The sequence below is a fragment of the Dasypus novemcinctus genome, chromosome 8 (assembly GCF_030445035.2).
Source record: "Dasypus novemcinctus isolate mDasNov1 chromosome 8, mDasNov1.1.hap2, whole genome shotgun sequence".
In the NCBI taxonomy this organism is placed as follows: Eukaryota; Metazoa; Chordata; class Mammalia; order Cingulata; family Dasypodidae; genus Dasypus; species Dasypus novemcinctus.
The window spans coordinates 14,771,652-14,792,458 of record NC_080680.1 but is presented as its reverse complement, the minus strand read 5'-3'; the positions used below and the strand labels follow the sequence as shown (position 1 = coordinate 14,792,458).

At 51.3% G+C, this 20,807-nt stretch overlaps 1 protein-coding gene and 1 long non-coding RNA gene across 2 annotated transcripts in view; one reads left to right on the top strand and one right to left on the bottom strand.

Annotated features, from left to right (window-relative positions):
- Positions 1-1,717: 1,717 nt before the first annotated feature.
- Positions 1,718-17,166, bottom strand: LOC105745545 (uncharacterized). The gene is made up of 5 exons (XR_001118235.4): positions 15,753-17,166; positions 10,853-10,981; positions 9,664-9,856; positions 4,459-8,910; positions 1,718-2,408 (listed from the first exon to the last, which is right to left on the bottom strand). It is a non-coding gene; the product is annotated as an uncharacterized lncRNA (long non-coding RNA).
- Positions 17,167-17,309: 143 nt separating this feature from the next.
- The window catches only part of FGD3 (FYVE, RhoGEF and PH domain containing 3), a 162,453-nt gene continuing 158,955 nt past the window's right edge, over positions 17,310-20,807 (top strand). Inside the window, exon 1 of the mRNA XM_058301466.2 lies at positions 17,310-17,619. Coding sequence (XP_058157449.1) covers positions 17,607-17,619 — 13 coding nt within the window. The 5' untranslated portion in view covers positions 17,310-17,606. The remainder of the gene's footprint in view (positions 17,620-20,807) is intronic.

Genomic DNA, 20,807 nt, shown 5'->3' with positions numbered 1-20,807 from the left:
ACCTGGAAACCACAGACGTGGCGTGGAGAGGGGGCCGGTGGGGACGCATGCGCAGCGACATCCCCCCCGTCAGCGTGCAGGGACTGTCGGGCAAGGGGGTCAGCACACAATTCAGGGAACACCCAGGTACGAAAGGGGACAGCAGACAAAAGAGCGCGGCCCTGCCCCCCCCCCCGCGTCCTCACCCCGCCCCACCCCTACCCTGGACTTCCACCCGCGGGCACCACTGAGTGTCACCCGCCGCTGGGCGCCTGTCACCTGGGCGATCCCCGCGAGGTCCCACGAGGAGCCCAGAGGTGGTCCCCCGGCCCGGAAGGGGCGGCGCTGGGGCGGGAAGCCGGGGACCCCCACGCACTGTGTTCGGGGACCGGGAGCTCAGGCCCCGCGTCCTGGCTGGGAGGGGCGGCAGGCAGTGACAGCGCTGGAAGCAAGTGCCCGCCCCCCGCTCCTTCTGCCGACCACCCGCGCCTCCGCAGGCGAGGACGCGACCCCGGGGAGGGGGGAGAGAGAGGGAGGGCGAGCGCAGGGGGAGAACGCGGCGGGAGCGGAAGGCGCCTTGGGGCTGCGCTGCGCTTGAATAATACTGAGTAATAACAGACAGCCGGTAGTGAGCTGCTGGGCGCTGAATAACCCCCTCTCCCATTTTAAGGAAGGCTCTGATTTGTAGCATTTCACCCATTTCCTCGCTCAAAATACTCCCCCATGGCCAATTTCAACTACCGATGGCCACCGATGAACAGGCTTGGAAGAGAAGCACAGCAGCAATCCGCATCTTTGAGGAGGCAAATTACTAACTTCAAGAGACAGAAAATGGTAAAATGTAATCAAAGGACTAGGAAGTGAGGAGTTTTGTGCATTTCTGTGCTTTTACTAAAATTTAATTGTCCCTGTATATAACTGAGCGTTTCACGGAGGCTGAGTTTAGCAACAGGCTCCAAACTTCCTGCCAGTTTAACAGCAGCCCCTTGGGAAGTCAGGGTGGTCCCGCTGAGCCCGCCACGGCTCTACACGGCGGGCTAAACCCACCCAAAGCCTTCATTACTATCTCTATTCTCATAAAAATGGCCTATTCTATGTTGAGCACCTCCTTTCTTGTGAGTCGTTTTCCGAGTGCAGGCCTTTGTTTAATCCTTACAAAAGCCTTAGGGAGATGGGGGCGAGGAATTAGGGTGCTGTGGCTTGGACTGGAACCCACAAGCTGGGACGGGAGGAGGGGTCTATTCTGGCCTTCAGCAGCCCTTCCAGTGTCACCTGAACCCAGTCCTAGTGTCTGCCCCCACCCCTGGGGTCCCTTCTGGATCCCCACTGAACAGTGCACTTCCACTTGGGGTTCCCAAGGCTGCATTAAACACAGCTCAACTCCCCATCTTTTCTAGGTCCGAAAAGTCGTCACTCTGACCCCTTGTGTTGTCAAGCTTCCAGAATCCAGACACTGTTCCCACGTTGGGACAACTCCCCCTCATGTAAGTCTTTTTTTTTTTTAAGATTTGTTAATTTTTTAATTAATTTCTCTCCCCTTCCCCCACCCCCATTGTCTGCTTTCTGTGTCTATTCGCTGTGTGTTCTCCGTGTGCACTTCTGTTCTTGTCAGTGGCACTGGGAATCTGTGTCTCTTTTTGTTGCATCATCTTGTGTCAGCTCTCCGTGTGGGCGGCTCCATTCCTGGGCAGGCTGCACTTTCTTTTGCGCTGGGTGGCTCTCCTTACAGGACTCACTCCTTGAGCGTGGGGCTCCCCTACGCGGGGGACACCCTGCGTGGCACGGCACTCCTTGTGCGCATCAGCACTGTGCATGGCCAGCTCCACATGGGTCAAGGAGGCCCGGGGTTTGAACCCTGGACCTCCCATGGGGTAGGTGGACGCTCTATCCGTTGAGCCATATCCGCTTCCCTTCATGTGAGTCTCGATGGAAGATTAAACCTACCTCCCAGTAAAGAAGCCCTAAAAGGGTCAGGTACCACATTCCCAGTCTCCTTTGCAGTTAAGGTCTGGGCACCTGTGAGGACAGGTTTCCCTTTTCAATGCTAAAACCTCTTCTCTCAGTCCTTTTCCCATATGTACTTTAAATAATGTCCACCCCTACATAAACTACACAAAAAATGTCCTGCGGGGACAACCCGAGGCTCCTCGGGGTCCAAGCCTCTGGGTGATTTGTGGTCCTCTCGGGTCTGCATATGGCTCCTCGAGGGCCGGTGACATGTGGCTAAATGATGAGTTTAACCACTCCAAACTCCCCCAAAGTGTAAGCTTACGTTTTAGTCAGGAAATAGAAAATCACTCCAGGCCTTTCGATCAGGATGGGATTGAAACACAGGGAATTAGTTGCTTGTACCAAAAAAAGTGGCAGTCCATGGGCGATGGCCAGGGCTCTACGTCTTGCAACAGCAAGTGTAATGCAAGGTCAAGAAGCTGCAAAACAAACAAAGAACGGTAATAAAATACCCACACGCGTCGCCAAGATCACAGCTGCCCACACCCATGAAGCTGGGTCACACGCCGTGGAACATGGAATCGGGCCATTGAGAGATTTACAGCAGCTAGGACCTGCACGTCACGTGCCACCACTGCCCCAGGAATGCCATCCTCCTCCTCTCTGCCTCCCACAGCTCATGCGGTCGCATGTCCTTGGCAGGCCTGTGGTGGTCTGAGTGGTCTAAGTACCCCAGAAACAAAAGTGCTCTTAAATCTAATCCGTTCCTGTGGGCGTGAACCCACTGTAAGTAGGACCTTCTGATGAGGGGACTTCAGTTACCCCACCTCATCCACAATGGGTCCTAATACCACTGTGGGAATCCTTCATAAATGGATTGAATACAGAGGGAGAGAGACAGAGAGTCAGGGAAGGAAAAAGCTAAAAGCAACGAAACCCGGGAGAGAAGGGAGAGAGCCGCAGATGCCTCCGCGTGCCTTGTCCCGTGGCAGAGGACACATGATTGCGGGGAGCCAGTCTTCAGGAAGAAAGCATCACCTTAATGACGCCTTGAGGGGGACATTTTCTCAGCCTCAAGATGGCAAGCTAGCACACTGCCGTTGTTTAAGTCGAACCGTTTCACGGTATTTGCTTGGAGTAGTCTGAGACACTAAAACACATTTTGGTACCAGGAGAGTGGGGTGCTGCTATGGCAAATACCAAAAATATGGAAATGGCTTTGGAATTGAGCAATCGGTAGAGGCCGGAAGCATTGTGAGTTGCTGGACAGAAAAAGCCTGGATTGCTTTGAAGAGATGGTTGGTAGAAATATGGATGCTAAAGGAACTTTTGATAAGGACTTAGAAGGAAACGATGAATGTATTACTGGAAACTGGAGGAAAGGCAATCCTTGTTTTAAAAAAAATCTTTTTTTTATTCACACACCATACAACGGTCTTTATTTTAAAGTGGCAGAGAACTCGGCAAAACTGAATTCTGATATCAGATGGAAGGCAGAATTGGAGAATGATGAGCTTGGATATTTAGCTGAGGAGAGTTTCAAGCTAACTGCAGCCTGGTTTTTCCTTGCAGCTTATAGTGAAATGCAGGAGAAATAGGATAAGCTACAAACTGAACTCTTGGGCACCAAGAAAGCAGAAATTGATGGTTTGGAAAATTCTGCACTTCTGGAAAAAGAATCCCCAGAGATTAGTGCCCCATGTGAGGAGTTAAGGGCAAGTCAGGAGTGGAAATGCAGTTATCCAGGAAGGATCTGTGGAAAGTCCTCCTGTCTGACGATTTGTGTTGTTTTATTTTGCGAGGTCCCGGGGATGGAACCTAGGACCTCACACATGGGAGGCAGGCACTCAACCGCTTGACCTACATCTGCTCCCCTGTTTGGTCTGGACCCCTGTGTGCTACATGCCAAACCAACACGTTTCTTTGTGAGTTCCATCTGAACAGAACCACTGCCAGCCTGGACTACAAGGGACAGATTGAAGAACTATCACTTCAAGGGCAGGACCGTGGGAGCTGAGGTCTGAACCAAAGGTATTTTCTGGGTCCAGAGTGGGCCCATCCATGGGTGTGGAAAGGGCGAGTACGCCCCAGAGCTTGGAGAGACTGGGCCTTGTTGTTCAGAAAGAATGCTGCTCCCCCAGTGTTCTCGGAGGTGGGGAGCCTATGTCTCTGGGAAATGCAGTTTTAGCCTTCTAGCTCTTGGCACACAGGTCAGGGAGGAAATGATTGTAGTGGAAATAGAAGGCAAGAGGAAAAAGACAATGTCTAGCATTGCAAAGACAGAAGAGAATTATTGCTTGAAGGAATCCTATTTGGAGAGATATTACCTCTTGTATGAACGAGTAAGGAGGGACACAAATCCTCTCCCCCAAAAAGCATCTATGAAGCTAGAGGAAATAGTGGAAAACAAAAAACAACTGTGTCAGCACTCTGGACCTTCACCAAATGCACACATCCAACTAAGACGTGTCTATAAATGGAAAGCACTGAACTTTGAGCACCCACAGCAAGAGTCTGCGACGTTCTTACCTGGGGAACAGGCCAGCACTGTTGTTGTTCAGTGAAGGGGGAGGCAGGCCACTGAAGCGATCCCCCTTGCTTCCCCTGCTGGAGGGCTCTCACTTGATTTAGAGTGTTGTCAGTTAAAGTTGATCTCGGCGACAAGGGAAAAGGCAGGACAAGCGGCTCTGCTAGCCTGAGATCTGCAGCAAGCAAGAGGCTGGAGTGATAGCTGGGAATTCAGCAGGGAATTCTAGGGGATCAGCTAGCAGTAAGGGCCTTGGCACACTCTCCACCCATCCCGGGTTGGCCAAAGCTGCACACATATGTGGCAGAGACTTGGAATGGACCTGAGCCACTCACATGTCCCCAACGGAGCATGTGCAGACCTGCGGAGAAGATGTAAGAGGTCCCATCGAGAGTAAGAGCCAGGGTAGACTTGAAAGTAGCTTGAGGGTAGAGTGTAAGTCTGCCCACACACGGGTCCATCAGCAACTGGGAGCCTCACTGGTTCAGACTCTGACTGAACATACTTTCTGACTGAGCTTTAGCTAAATTTTAAGCTGTGCCAACATAGGAGCAAAATCTGGGGAGCCAGGCTTAGAAATAAGAATTAGAGTAAGCAATTGGGCCAATGCATTACCAACCACAGATGGTAGGGAGACTTCACAAACAAACAAAACAAACACAACAATAATGCAGAAGGGAGTGGCACTGGAACTCAGAGGGGCTATAATACATTACCCAAAACGTCCAGTAGTCAACAAAACACCCTGTGACATGCAAAATTACAAGAAGGGTGGCCCAAACTCAGAAAGAAAAAAAACAGGCACTCAGTAGACACCATCTCTGAGTGTCTTCAGATGCTGGATTTAGCAGACGAAGACTTCAAAGCAGCCATTCAAAATATGTTCAAAGTGCTATAGAGAACCATAGTTAAAGGACTCAAGGAATATATGACTAAATAGTAAAATAGTAAAATAGTAAAGACTAAAAAAATAGAGACTCTCCAAAAGACGAGGAAATTAAACACAAGAACTAAATGGCAATTCTGGAATTGGAAAGTACTATAGCTGAAATACAACATGGACTAAAAAGTCTCAAAGGTAGAATTAAGATGACAGAAGAAAGAAACAGCAAAAGTATGGTAGATAGATAAAAATTGTTCAATCTAGATACAGAGAAAAAAAGAATGAATGCAAGGTGATTTTAAAATCTGAAAATCAATTGAGGTAATACACCATGTTAATAGAATAAAAGATTAAAAATCATATGATCATCTCAATTCACACACAAAAAAAACATTAAAAACTTTCAACAAAGGCATGTATGAAAAACCTACAGCTATCATCATACTTAATGATGAAAGATTTAATGCTTTTCTTCTATACGGGGAACAAAAAAGGATGTCCATTCTCACCACTCTGTTCAACATAGGACTGGAAGTCGTAGCCAGCACAAGACAAGAAAACAAAATTCAAAGCATACACATCGGAAAGGAAGAAATGAAACTGTCCCTATTTGCAGACTGCATGATGGTCTATGTACAAAACCCCAATAAGTCTACAAACAAACACCTAAAACTAACAAGTGAATTCGTCAAGGTCACAGGATACAAGCTCAAAATAGACATATAGACCAATGGAATAGAATTGAGAGTCCAGAAATGAACCCCCACACCCATGGCCAACTAATTTTTGACAAGGATTCCAAATACATTCAATGGGGGAAAGAACGGTCTCTTCAACAACCGGTGTTAGGAAAACTGGATGTCCATAAGCAAAGAATGAAGGTGGACCCCTCGTTCACATCATATGCAAAAATCAACTCAAAATGACACAGCAACCTAAATATAAGAACCAGAACTATCAAACTCCTAGAAGAAAGCCTAGGAAAGCATCTTTAGGACCTTGCGTTAGGCCGGGGTTTCTTGACTTTACACCCAAAGCACAAGCAATGAAAGAAAAAATAGGGCGGCGGACTTGGTCCAGTGGTTAGGGCGTCCGTCTACCATATGGGAGGTCCGCGGTTCAAACCCCGGGCCTCCTTGACCCGTGTGGAGCTGCCCATGCGCAGTGCTGATGCACGCAAGGAGTGCCGTGCCACACAGGGGTGTCCCCCGCGTAGGGGAGCCCCACGTGCAAGGAGTGTGCCCCGTAAGGAGAGCCGCCCAGCGCGCAAGAAAGTGCAGCCTGCCCAGGAATGGCACCGCACACACGGAGAGCTGACACAACAAGATGATGCAACCAAAAGAAACACAGAATCCCGTGCCGCTGACAACAACAGAAGTGGACAAAGAAGAAGACGCAGCAGGGAAACGGACTTTGGCCCAGTGGTTAGGGCGTCCGCCTACCACATGGGAGGTCTGCGGTTCAAACCCCGGGCCTCCTTGACCCGTGTGGAGCTGGCCATGCGCAGTGCTGATGCGTGCAAGGAGTGCCATGCCACGCAGGGGTGTCCCCCGTGTGGGGGAGCCCCACGCCCAAGGAGTGCGCCCGTGAGGAAAGCCGCCCAGCGTGAAAAGAAAGAGCAGCCTGCCCAGGAATGGCGCCGCCCACACTTCCCGTGCCGCTGCCGACAACAGAAGCGGACAAAGAAACAAGATGCAGCAAATAGACACCAAGAACAGACAACCAGGGGAGGGGGGGATATTAAATAAATAAATTAATCTTTAAAAAAAAAAAAAAGAAGACGACGCAGCAAATAGACACAGAGAACAGACAACTGGAGTAGGGGAGGGAGGGGAGAGAAATAAATAAATAAAATAAATCTTTAAAACTAAAATAAAAGTCTGCTTTAAAAAAAAAGAAAGAAAGAAAAAATAAAGTGGACCTCATTAAAATAAAAAACTTCTGTGCATCAAAGGATATTGTCAAGAAAGTGGAAAAGATAACCCATGGAATGGGAGAAAATACTTGGAAATCATATCTGTCAAGGGTTCAATATCTAGAATACATAGAAAACTCCTACAGCCCAACAACAAAAAGGCAAATAACCCCACTTAAAAATGGGCAAGGGGGAAGCAGCTTTGGCTCAACGGATAGAGCATCCGCCTACCACATGGGAGGTCCAGGGTTCAAACCCAGGGCCTCCTGACCCGTGTGGTGAGCTGGTCCACACACAGTGCTGACGCGCACAAGGAGTGCCGTGCCACGCAGGGGTGTCCCCCGTGTGGGGGTGCCACATGCGCAAGGAGCGTGCCCTGTAAGGAGAGCCACCCTATGCGAAAAAAGCACAGCCTGCCCAGGAGTGGCGCCACACACATGGAGAGCTGATGCTGTAGATGATGCAACAAAAAGAGACACGGATTCCCGGTGCTGCTGACAAGAATACAAGCGGATACAGAAGAACACACAGCGAATGGACACAGAGAGCAGACAACTGGGGTGGGAGGAGGAAGGGGAGAGAAAAAAAAATGGGCAAGGACTTGAAATAGACGTTTTTCCAAAGATGATATAGAAATGGAGGTTCTGATACATGTTACAACAGGGATGAACCCTGAAGGCATCATGTTGAGTGAAGTAAGCCAAGCACTGCAGGATAGCTACTGTATGAATGCACTTATAAGAAATACCCGGCATATCCTAATTCATAGAGACAGAAAATAGATTATATGTTACCAGGGGCTGGAGTGGTAGGGAATGAGGAGTTATTGCTTAATAGGTACAGAATTTCCATTTGGGATTATGAAAAAGCTTCGGTAATGGATGATGATGATAGTAGCATAATACTGTGAATATAATTAATATAATAATTCTACACATGAAACTGATTAAAATGGGGAATTTCATATTATATATATGCTACTACAATGAATTTTTAAAATTATTCTTTATAATAGCTAAAAAATGAGATGTACATAAATCAAACAAAACATGTACAGCATCTTTATGCTGAAAATCAAAACACTGATGGAAGAAGTCAAAGACGATCTGAAATACTGGGGTGACAAAGTATTCATGGATTGGAAAACTCAAATTAGTAAAATTGTCAGTTGTTCCCAAACTGATCTATAATATGTTTGATGCAATTCAAATCAAAATCCCAGCAGGGGTTTTTGTAGGTACACACAAGCTAATTCTAAATTTTACATGGAAAAGCCCAATAGCTAAAACTAATTTTTAAATAGGTTTATTTTACTTATTTATTTATTTTCTTCCCACCCCCTCACTGGTTGCAATTGCTGTGTCTGTTTGTTGTATGCTGGTCTTATTATCTTTTTTTTTAAGGAGGCATGGGGAACTGAACCTGGGACCTACCATGTGGGAGGGAGGCACCTAATCGCTTGGGCCACCTCCGCTCCCTGCTTTGTTGTGTCTCTCATTATGTCTTCCTCTGTGTGTCTCTTGTTGCATCAGCTCACCACGCCAGCCCGTCGCAATCCTTGCTGTCTTGCTCATCTTCTTTAGCAGGCACCGGGAACCAAACCAGACCTCCTATGTAGTAGGCGGGAGCTCAGTCACTTGAGCCACATCTGCTTCCCTAAAAGTAAATATTGAAGAAAAAAAAATAAAGTTGGGGACTCACAACACCCAATTTTACAACTAAAGCTATCGTGATTGAAGCAGGGTGGAACTGGCAAAGGAAGTAACACATGCATCCATGGAATCAGAAAAGAGAGATCAGAAACAGGCGCAGACAAATACGGCCACTCGATTTTTGACAAAAGTGCAAAGAGAATTCAGTGACAGATTTGAGATTCAGACCCAGCGGTCTTTGATTCCTGGGTCCATGACCTTAATTATTTATTCACTTACTCCACACATTCGTTCCATTTGTTTGACCTATTTTATGTCAGCCACTGAAAACCCAAGATAGGAAATGTTTTTTTGCCCCCAGAGCTTTCCATCTACACTGCCTCCCCAGGAGAAAGCATGTAAGGAAAGGCAAAGGGGTCAAACTGAGATGGCCCCACCCCCAGACGTGCAGAATTCAGTTCCATGTGGCTATGGGACTCTGGCCTCTGTTTCCTAGCTGCTCTCAGCTGAGGGCTGGTCTCAGGTTTCAGGGGTCACTGCTTCTCCAGGCTCAGCCCTCCCTTCCTCCTTCCTCAAAGTCTGCAGGGACAGGGCAAGTTCTCTCTCCTAGAATCTCTCCTGCCTCTCCTTTCTTGGTCACCTCTCTCTGCTTCCTTCTAAATCCCAATAAGTAGCCAACCGAACCCAAAAGCAAAATTGGGTGTGAGATCAGAAAGGCGCCTCCAGAATGGCAAGGAACTCAAGTCTGAAATTATACCTTTTGGGTGGAAGCAGCCAGGGCTTCTCGGATTCAGCATCAGGCCAGAGTTATTAGGTTCCAAAGAGAAGCTCTTAAAAGCCAAGCCGCGTCTGTGCTTGAGCCACGCCTCAGCATTCCACCAGGAAGGCAAACTTTTCATTTCAGAAGCACCACTGGTGTTTGAAAATAGAAGCCGCAAAGCTGTTTCCTGCTATAAAAAGAGTTGTTTTTTCACAATCGCAGGGCAGGACAGAATTTCAAAGGATGTTAGTGGCCTTGGAAACCGCCCTCAGCTCCCTGGCCTCCTCCCTGCCCTGCCCTGTGGCTTCTTCCTGGTTGGCTGTCTCCATTCCCTTCATTGGAGTTGTGGCCAGCATCACAGGGTGTCCTCCAGTCTTCTGATGAATGACCGATTGATCATGGGCCTTAGAGGAGTGGGAAGAGTTGACAGAACCTGGCCCCCTGTGGTTTAGGGTGGCCCCTGGAGGAGAGGATGGAGAACTACACTTAGAGGGAATCATGACTGCTTTGTCCGGTTCCTCACAAAGCACCATTTACGTGAGAAGATGATTCTGAGGATGCAGAGCCCAGGTCCTGGCCTGGAGGAGGGTCACCTTGTCTATCCATCCACCCATAAACCCACTCATCCACCCATCCATCCCATCCATCCCATCCACCCATCCATCCCATCCATCCACCCATCCCCCTACCCACCACCCATCCATCCACCCATCCATTTATCCACCTACCCAACCACCCATCCATCCACTCATCACACACGCACTTGCCAGTCCCTACTCTGTGCTAGGGCACCCTCTCCCACTTGGGAAACATCCATGAGTAAGAAGACGTGTCTCCATGCTGAAAGAGTTCTCGTGCCACTAGAAGGAAAATGACCGTCACCCTGAGGCTGGGGGTGGACCTGTGGTAGGCTGAGGCTTCCTTTCTCACAGCAGGCCTGGAGAGCTGTATCATAACCTGGGGGCTTGGACTTGTCTGAGGTTACAAGTGAATCAATGGCTGAACCTGGAGAGCAGCACAGCTCATGCACTTCCACTTCTCTCCTGCCCTGGAGCTCCTGGTGCATCCTTTGCTCTGAAGCTGAACCTAAATCCCATCTCCGGCAGGCAGGACCCCAGGAAATTTCCAAAACTTTAGTGTTGCCAACCGCATGAATCGGCATCACTCATTCATTCAACAAACACACCGTCTACCGTGTGCCACGTTCCAGGGAAGCAACTTGGTTGAGTGGAAAGAAGATGGGGTTGGAAGGCTCTTTCAGGCGTTATCACTGAATTGTGAGCAAGTTTTTCTCTCCAAGCCAAAGAATCCTCATCTATAAATGGAGATCAAAGGGTTTAATGAGATTTTGAAGAAATGACACGTGTAACTTGCCTTGCATGTGGGTGCAATCATAGATGTTTGCCCCCTTTCCCTTTTCTTAGGTGGTAGAGATTCAAAACTCGTGAATACAGCCCCTGCCCTGAGGTTCTCAGTTTAATTCTTTACTCCCAGGATGGGTTGCAGAGGCCTCTGGAAACATCAAGACGGTTGCTGCAGACATCTCAGCAGAATCTGAGAAGGGCCCTGGGCAGCAGGTGACACGTGTGGGATGGGGCAGGAAGGTTCCCGAGCGTGGGTATTGTCTCCCTCCACTGGGGGTAGAGCTTCAGCCTGGTCCCACAGGAAGGGCGGGCTGGAGATTGTGAATGGTCCAACTGATTGGCCAAAGTCAAAGGAGGACATAACGTGCCAAGGCAGCTCTGAGCTGATGGCACCAGCACTCTCAGCGGCTGGAGGGTGAGGGGGGCGCCCTGGCTGGGAAGGGGGATCTATGTGGAGCCCCATCATAACCTCAACTCCTGAACCCTCCCTGGTTGTTTGTTTTCCAGAAGAGTGGCCACTGATCAATGGTAGATTAGTTATTCATAGATGTGTAACGAATTAGCCCCAAAATGTAGTGGCTTGAAAGAAGAGGACATATCTTTACCCCCCCCCAGTTTCTATGGGTTGAAAATTCCAAAGGAGCTTGCCTAGGTGGCCTGGCTCCTGGTCTCTCATGAGAGGACAGTCACACGTCTTCCAGGCCTGCGGGCACCGCAAGGCTTGACGGGGCTGGGGACGCACTTCCAAGCTGACCCCACACATGTCACCTGCTGCCCAGTGTCTGGCAGCTCAGTGCTGTGGGCTGGGGGCTTCACTTTCTCCCCACATGGCCTCCACAGGGCTGCTTGAGTGTCCTCGTGCCTGGACGCCTGGCTGGCTCCAGAGCGAGGGATGGAGGTGAGAGCCAGGCAGGATGTGTCCTTTGATGACCTGGCCTCAGAGGTCACATCACGTCCCTTCTACCATACTCCTTTTGTCAGACGTGAACTAGAAAGTCCAGCCCACGCTCAAGGGGGAGGGAACCAGTTTCGGCCTCTTGGAAAGAAGAGTGTCAAAGGACTTGGGGACATGTTTTAGAGCCATTACAAGCGACTTCCCTTTGCTCCCCACTTCCGAGTGACTCTCCCCTAGAAGTTCTCACTCTACCAAGTCTGTAATGGCCTTTGGGTGGGAGCTTGGCCCAGGGGCTTTTGGGAAGAGGTGGCAGGGTCCGCCAGCTCTTTCCCCTCTATCTACTATTTCAACTTAAGATAGGATGTGTTTCCCCTACTGACCAGCTCCTCAGACCCTTTCTTTTGGCGTTTTGACTATGTCGGGCAACGTAAATCAGTGAAATATTGGGAAAAATCAATGTTTTGCCTGTGCAAGATGATTTGGGGTTAGGCAGGGCAGGGCCAGTGAACTCTTCACTTGGCTGTGGCATTCATTCCCCACCTCTGAGAACCGCTCATAAAGCTTTCCTGTCTTTTAACTTACTTCAAACAGGTTAGTCTGGAAAACCTCAATCATGAATGTCCAAGTGAGCTTTGATTTTACAGGGACTTGTAAAAAGCCACAGGTTAGATTGGACTTAAATACTAAGCTTCGCTAATAGGGAGCTGCGCGTGGGGCCACGGGGCTGGCAGAGGCCACAGCCTCCGCTCTGGGCACCCGCAGCATGGGCCGCCCTCGGTGCCACGCCGCCGTCGCTGTTGGGGGATCCCCATGGATTTCTGGGCCTGGGACCGTGACAGACGCCAAACAGGTGCTCGGGATGTTTTCAGTGGATGTGGGCCTCCCCCCTGGGATGGGAGCCCCTCGTTTTGGTAAATGAAGCCAAGGCAGTGTCATGTATTAAGCACCTACTGCATACCAGGTGCTTTAGGAGGCGTTGCACACTGGATCTTCAGCAGTGATGGGACAGGGGTTCAGGAAGTTATATGGCCCCCACTTAAAGGGGTGGGCGGAGGCTGGGTGCAAGGGTGCATCAGAAAAGGCAGGATGCCTTCCACGTGCTCCTGGAAGCACCAGTGGGCACGTCAGAGGACCCACGGCCCAGAGCAGGGAAGCACCTTGCCTGGGCCGCACAGTAAGTGGCAGGCGGGGACGTGGCCTGGGACCCAGCCGCAGGCCTGTGACTTTCTTTCCAACCCAGACCCACGAAGCTGGGTGTTTTAGTTCTGGATTTGCCCCAGGCCCGTCTGTGGGGGCATGGAGGAAAAGCAGACCTGCTGTTCTGGAAGTTTCCCTTCCCGTCCTATTCTTGCCTGTGCCTCCCTCCGTTCCCATCCTTTTCTAACCCCTCAGGGCTTCCCCAGCCCCTGTTTGATCTGGACGCAAAGTTCAATTCTTTTTTTAAACTTTTTTTTTCAATTACTTTCAAATTTACAGGCCAGTTGTAAAAAAATACAAAACAGAAAACTCCAACCTACCCCTACCCACCAATTTGTACTTTTGCCACTTTTGCTGTGTCATTCTATTTACCCATCCATCAGTCCATCTATCCATCCCTCTGTCCATTTATCTATTTAACCATTTGGGAGTAGGTTGTCTACATCGTGATCATTAAACACGTACTTCCATGTACATTTCCTAAGAGTGAGGATAATTCACTTAGGTAAACACCTTAAGTGCAGTTACTGAGTGCAATTGATATAAAGCTTACAATCTATATTCCCATTTTTTCTTCTGTCCCAGTAATATCCTTCTGAGCCTGTCTCCTCCATTATGAGATCACATTGGGGTCAGGGATTGCACTGAATTGTCATTGTCTCTTTGGTTGCTTTTTTTCCCCCTCCTTCCCTCCCCACTCCACCCCCCCCCACCTGGGCTCCTTGGTTTGTTTGCTTACTGTTTGCTTACTGTTTTTGCTGAAGTCTACTTGTTTGTCTTCTTTAGGAGGCACCAAAACCCAACCCAGGAACTCCCATGCAGGAGGTGGGAGCTCAACGGCTTAAGCCACACCCACTCCCAGCTCTTTTCTTTTTTAATTGTGGAAATATATATACAAGGTAAACTTTTCCATCTCAACCACTTCCAAGCATTAAAAGGGTCAACTTTTTTTTGAACATTTGTACATTTTTTGGAAGGTTCAAATTTTTTTTTTTTTGAGGTATTGGGGCTGGGATTGAACCCAGGATCCCTCAACCACTGAGCCACATCGGCTCCCCTGAGCTGGTTTTTTCGTTTGTTTTGCTTGCTTGTTTGTTTTAGGAGATATGCGGACTGACCCGGGCACTTCGCACATGTGAAGCAGGCGCTCAACCACAGAGCTCCCCCAGCTCCCCCGGAAGGTTCAGTCCTGACGTAGAGACCATCACACCTGGTCTCAGGTGTTCTCCCTAATTGCTCACAGCGCGGGGCAGGGGGATGGAGGTAGGGGGTCCAGCAACTGAGGCTTCCCCTCGAGGAAGAGTCTTGGCTAAGGCCACAAAGCTCGGTTGGCGCTCAAGGATCGCGGTTCAGGCGCGCGGGTCTTTCCCCTCGCGGCTTGCGCAGAGCGGGGACTGGAGCAGACCCCTCCTCACGGATGGGGGCTCCTGCACGCAGCACGCGCAGCACGCGGGGGCAGGCAGGCGGGGGTGGTTCCCCGGTCTGGGGGAAAGGAACGGTGGCCCAGGAGGTTTCTGGGCAGTGGGGAGGTGAGATGAGAGGGGGGATGCAGCAGGCAGCGCGGGAAGAGCGAGTGGCAGGCCGCGCCGCGCCCCCGTGGGCTCTTGGGGCCTCCTGGAGCCCTGCCCCCCCCCCCGCCCCCGCCCCCCGCTCCGGTCTGGTGGACGCGGGTCCTGCCCTCCCTGCCAGCCAGGGGCTCAGGCTGCTCGGCCGGGTCCTGGGGCGCGATGAAGCCCAGCTCCAGGCCTCAGCTCACTGTGGCTGAAAGAAGAGGGGAGCAACCGGGCCTTGCAGGGGTGCGGAGTCAGTCCCTGTGCAGTGGTGAGTTGGTCACAGCCAGCACCCTAAGTACCGCCTCTGGTTACCATTCATTATCGTCATTAGAGCCCCCCGGAAACCGTTCCCTGCTCCCACAGGCACTCTCTTTGTCCAGGGGAGCTGGGTGCTCACTTCCCTGAGCAGAGAGGCGGCTTGGCGGTGCGTGGGGGGCTCAGGCAGCCTCCAGCGTGTCGGGCCCAGTCCCACCGGTCCTGTGTACTCCTGGGTCTGAGCTGCTCCTGACTCACTCTGGGAAGGGACAGGTGGTGATGGGGGCTGAGGGGAGCAGACAAGGCCGGCTGGCACAGCAGTCAGGCAGGCAGCCGCCCACCCCCTCCACCTCCCCTCCCGGCTGTGCCCAGCTGGGGGCCACATCTGGGGTTTGCAGTGGGAGGGGACATGCCCTTCCTTCCAGTGCTCTCCCAACCGGGGTTAGCCTGCCACCTTCGGCCAGTGCCAGACCTCTCTGAGTCTCCCGTTCATTTGCCTGGAAATCAGGGGGTCATGGTGAAGGTCAAGTCAGATAACTTTTGGGAAAGTGGTGAAGATGGTGTTACAGGGTGGTGGAAAGCATCCTGTGGCGCAGTCCTTCTTTGGAGACAGACAAGTAGGCAGATGTCCTAGTGCGGCTCCCCCTGGGGGCGCACAGATAGCACTCCCCGGTCGGCAGGCCTTCCCGGGATCTAGGACCCAGCCTCAGAATCCTCCTTAACACCCCAGCCTTAATTCGGGTTGGCACATGTTTTGGTGTGCTTAAGCTGCCGAGGCAACATGCCAGACATAGCTTTTACAATGGGGACTTATTAACTTACAAATGTAGAGTTCCGAGGCTGTGAAAATGTCCGAGTCAAGGCATCACCAGGCGATGCACTTCCCCCCCGGAGACTGGCTGCCAGCGATCCTGGACTCCTCCATCGCAAGGCTAGGCACAAAGGCGGCGTGTGCTTGTCTCTTCCTTCCCCTCCGGGTTCCCTTGCTTTCAGCTTCTGGCTGCTCTTTCTGGGGCTGTCTCTCTAGGGTTCCTCGGATTTCAGCGTCCTGCTCTCATGGCTTTCTCAGCTCCTCTGAGCTCCTTGGTCTTTTCTCTGCAAATTCACCCCATTTATAAAGGACTCCAGGAAGAGGCTCAAGACCCACACTGGGTCGTGCCCTATTGAGGTAACCAAATCCAAGAGTCCCACCTGCAACAGGGTCACACCTACAGGAACAGGTTAGCTCTAAGGACATGATCTTTCCTGGGGCCCAAAGAGCCTCCAACTACCACAGCACGTCCAGAATGCTACGTGCCATCCCACTTCCAGGAGGACGTCTTAGGAAATCGGGGCCTCTAGCCCTCTATTTGTCTTCATCAGCGTCAGTGATGTGGCACAAACGTCACCTTCTAGTATCTACTCCTCATCAACTTGGTCTCAGATCTAGTGGTTTCTCGCTGGGCAGGGGACACAAAAGAGCAGAGCAGAAAGAGGGCCGGGAATGTGGGAAGGAGGCCGACGGGAACACGCGTCCTGTCACTACCTGGCCCTGCGAGTGGAGGACGTGAGGCCACCGGGGTCCCTTCTCAAGGGTCCGGCACAGCCCTGGACTTGGGGTGGCTGCGCTGGGGTGACTGCTGGCCTTGGCTCCTTACACACGCGTGTGCACAGCAGCCCTGTCCTCTGCTTCCTGGAGGACCATTAAAGCCTGGGATACGGACAATCCCGTGACGCAGGTTTCCTGCCTGCGCAGACCAAGCCCAGCTCTACGTGGATTCGCCACACACACGCACGCCACAACTTTCTGGACAATTTCTTAGGTTCTTTATATTCACGGCCCATCCTAGTTTTGAGTGCCTTCGCGCACTTTACAAACAGGTTGGGGGCGGGGGGGGGGCGCAGCCCGGTGTCCTGGTTTGGCTGGGGGTACCCTCCCCCCCCGCGGCCTGACTCCGCACTGACCCCGGGACTCACACCGACTTTTGGTCTACACCGCGCACAGAGAGCAGGGGGCCGCGAGAGCAGCAGGCCCAGCCGGGGAGCGACCAGCGCCGTCTCCGCGCCCTCCCGCGCCGCGGCTCACCCCCGGCGCCCGTCCGCCTGCCCTCGCGCTCCCGGGAACGCCTTTCCTCCCAGCCCGCAGGGTCGGGCTCGCCACGGTGCCAGCCTCGGAGGGACGGCGGCTGCGGTGGTCGGGCGGCCCGCTGTCGCCGGGCGCGCTCGTGCAGGCCGGGTCCCGACCGCTCCGCGCGCCCAGGTGGGGCGGGGAGCCGTCTGCGCGCTCCTGGCGCCCGGATGGGGCAGGGGTAGGGGGAAGTCCCGGAGGGAAGGGGGAGGGGAGGGGAGGGGACAGGAAGGGAGAGAGGGGAGGGGAGGAGACCGGAGGGGACGGGGTGGAAGGGAGGGGAAGGGAAAGGAGAGGAAGGGAGGGGAGGGGAGGGGAGCCGGGCCTGGGCTGCCCCAGGGCCCAAAGGGTGTGCTCGCCCCGCCCCTCCTCGCCCTCCCTCCACCCCTCCCTTCCTACAGCCCCCTCCCATCTCCAGCCCCCTCCCCTTCCCCACCTTTCCCCTCCTCCCCTTTCCTATCTCCCTCCTTCCCCAAGCCCCTTCCCCCTGCAAGATCCGAGTGCGCGGTCCCCGCAGAGTGAGCGAGTGTAGGAGCTAGCGAGTATAGACCACCGGACTCGGCGGCGCGATGGAGCCGGAAGGTGAGCCGGGGTGGGAACACCCCTCGGGTCTGCCCCTGGTGGGGGTTTAGGGGAGGAGGCGTGTCCCTACCAGCTGCCGGGAGAGGTAGGGGAGAGGGGGGCTGCGCGCCGCCGGGCTGCGGACTTCGGCGCCGACCCCGCAGCCGGCCGCGTGACCTTGGCACATTTTTTCTTTAATTTCTTTGAATCTCCCCCCACCCCACCCCAGGTAAAATGGGGTGAGTACACGCCTCCCTGGTGGGCGGGTGGGCTCCTCGATTGAAATAACACACGCAGTGAGCGGAACGGGCGCCGGTTGTTGGCTGTTAACGCTCCCTGCCGGGGAGGGCGCAGGCCTCGCCCCCCGGGCGCTGGGGGCCTAGAGTCCCGCTCTGTGCCTGTGGCCTTGGGGAAGGACCCTCCAGGAAGGAGCGCGGGGTGGAGGCGTCGCCGATTTGTCCCTAGCGCCCCCGTCCGGGGCCAGCGACTTCCCCTCTGCCGACCGCGGCAGTGGGAACGCGACTGTGCCCAGCACATCCTGAGCGCTCGGTGGCTTGGTGAGGAAAGGGCAGGGCCCACGTCGAGGAGAAGGGGCCGGGTGCAGCACCTCCGTGAGACCACCGTGGGCAGGCCTTTAGAGTCGCCCACTTCTTGCCTTGTCCAGGCTGGTCATCCCCAAGAGGACACAAATCAGGATAAGGTGGGCTCGGGGAGGGGGCAGGAGAGTCCCTGTTCAGTCACTGAACACTCCTGGAGTGTGCGCGGTTCTCTGGCCCTGGGACAATCTAGAGGGAGAAGCAGAGGAGAAACAAGATAACAGGCGGACTGTGATGGTTGCTGGGAGGGCAATGACCCCGGGCCCAGGGGAGGCAGTGGCTGGAGGGCAGGAGGTCAAGGTAGGTTCTTTGAAAAAATAAACTGATAAACTCTTAGTCTGATTTAAGGAAAAAGAGAAGAGTCAAATCACTAAATCAGAAATGAAAGATTACACTGGCCTTGGAGAAATACAAGACTATAAAGTAATCATATGAAGTTTATGTGACAGTTTAGATAACTTAGATGGAATAGGACAAATTCCCACAAAGACACAAACTACCAAAACTGACCAAGAAGAAATAGAAAATCTGAATAGACCTGTAACAAGAGATTGAATTAGCAAACAAAAAACATCCCACAAAGAAAAGTCCAGGCCGAGGTGGCTTCTCAGTGAATTCCATCAGACAGTTAAAGCAGACTAACATCAAGCTTCCAAACTCCTCCAAAAAATAGGAGAGGACACGTCCCAATGCATTCTATGAGGCCAGTATTGCCTTGATATCAAAAATAGACAAACGCAGTATAAAAAAAGAAAGCTGCAGACCAGTATCTCTTATGAATATAGATGCAAAATCTTCAATAAAAGACTAGAAAAGTGAATCCAGCAACATATGAAAAGATTATACACTATGAGTGCATGATAAAAAACACTCAATAAACTAGCAATGGAAGGGGAATTCCTCAGCCTGATGAAGGACATCTACGAAAACCCCACAGCTAACATAGTGGATGCTTTCCCCTGTGATCAGCAAAAAGACAAGATGTCCACTCTTGCTACTTCTCTTCAACTGTGTCCTAGAGGTCCTAGCCAGGGCATTGACGTAAGGAAAATAAAAGGCATTTAGATCAGAATGGAAGAAGTAGAACTATATTTGTAGATGAGATGATCTTGTATATAGAAAATCCTATGAAAGTCATCAAACACAAATATCAGTACTTAGAATGATAACAAGTTTCATCCATGTTGTAGCATGTATTTGTACTTCAGTTTTCCTTGTATAGTTATACCACTTTATCAGTTTTTCAGCTGATGAACATTTGGGTTGTTTGCATTTTTTGCTCAGATAAGTAATGCTGCTAACGTTTGTGTACAAGTATTTTTGAGGACATTTTTTTTTTCTTTTGGACAGATGTTTTAATTTCTCTTAGATATAGACCTAGGAGGGGAATTGCTGGATCATATAGGTATCTTTAACTGTTTGAGGACTTCTAGTCTGTGTTCCAAAGCATCTACACCATTCTAAACTTCTACCCCCAGTGTATGAAGATTCCGGTTTCTCCACATCCTTGCTATCACTTGTTATTGTCTTTCATTTTTACTGTAGCCATCCTAGAGATATTGAGTGGTATCTCAAAATGTGATTTTGATTTGCATTTCCCTGATGCCTAATGATGTCGAATCTCTTCATGTGCTTATTGGCCATTTGTGTATCTTCTTCGGAGAAATGTCTGTTCAGATCCTTTGCCTATCTTTTTTTTCTTTGAGGTTCCTGGAACAGGGATAGAACCCAGGACTTTGTATATGGGCAGTGGGCACTCAACCACTGACCCACGTTTGCTTCCCTGAGTTGATGTTATCATTTGTTTTGCTTGTTGTTTGTTTTTGTTTTTACAGGAGGCGCCAGGAACCAAAACCCAGGACCTCCCATGTGGTAGATGGGCGGGCGTTCAACTGCTTGAGCTACATCCATTCCACTTTGCCCATTTTTATTAATTTATTTTTTAAAAGAATTATTTATTTATTTATTTCTCCCCCCTTCCCTTCCCCCGCTGTATTAGTCAGGGTTCTCAAGGGAAACAGAATCAACAAAAGACATCTGTCAACAGTATGTGATGTTGTAAGGCTCTCTCCCGTGACCACGGGGATGCACACGTCCAGGTTGTGCAGGCAGGCCACAACCAGGGGCTGCAATGAAAGTCCAGTGAAGATTCTTGATGAATTCTGGGAGATGCTGGCTGTCCAAAGACGAGCTGGGAAACTCTCCCTGAGAGCTGGAATCACTTCCTCTTTTAAGGCATTCAACTGATTGGGGTTTGCGTCATTCTTGCTGATGGTAATCTCCCTGACTGATGTAATTGTAACCAGCTATCTAGGATTTACCACTGCAGTAAAGTCGATGGTGACTAAAGTCCATAAATGCCCTTGTATTACAGTTAGCCCAGTGCTTGCTGGACCAAACAACTGGGCAGAGTTACCTGGCCGAGCTGACACATTAGACTAACCATCACACCCCCCTACCCCCATTGTCAGCTCTGTGTGCCTTCGCTGTGTGTTCTTCTGTGTCTGCTTGTATTCTCTTTAGGGAGCACTGGGAACCGATCCTGAGCCCCTCTGGGGTGGGAAAGAGACGCTCAATCTCTTGTGCCACCTCAGCTCCCTAGCCTCCTGTATC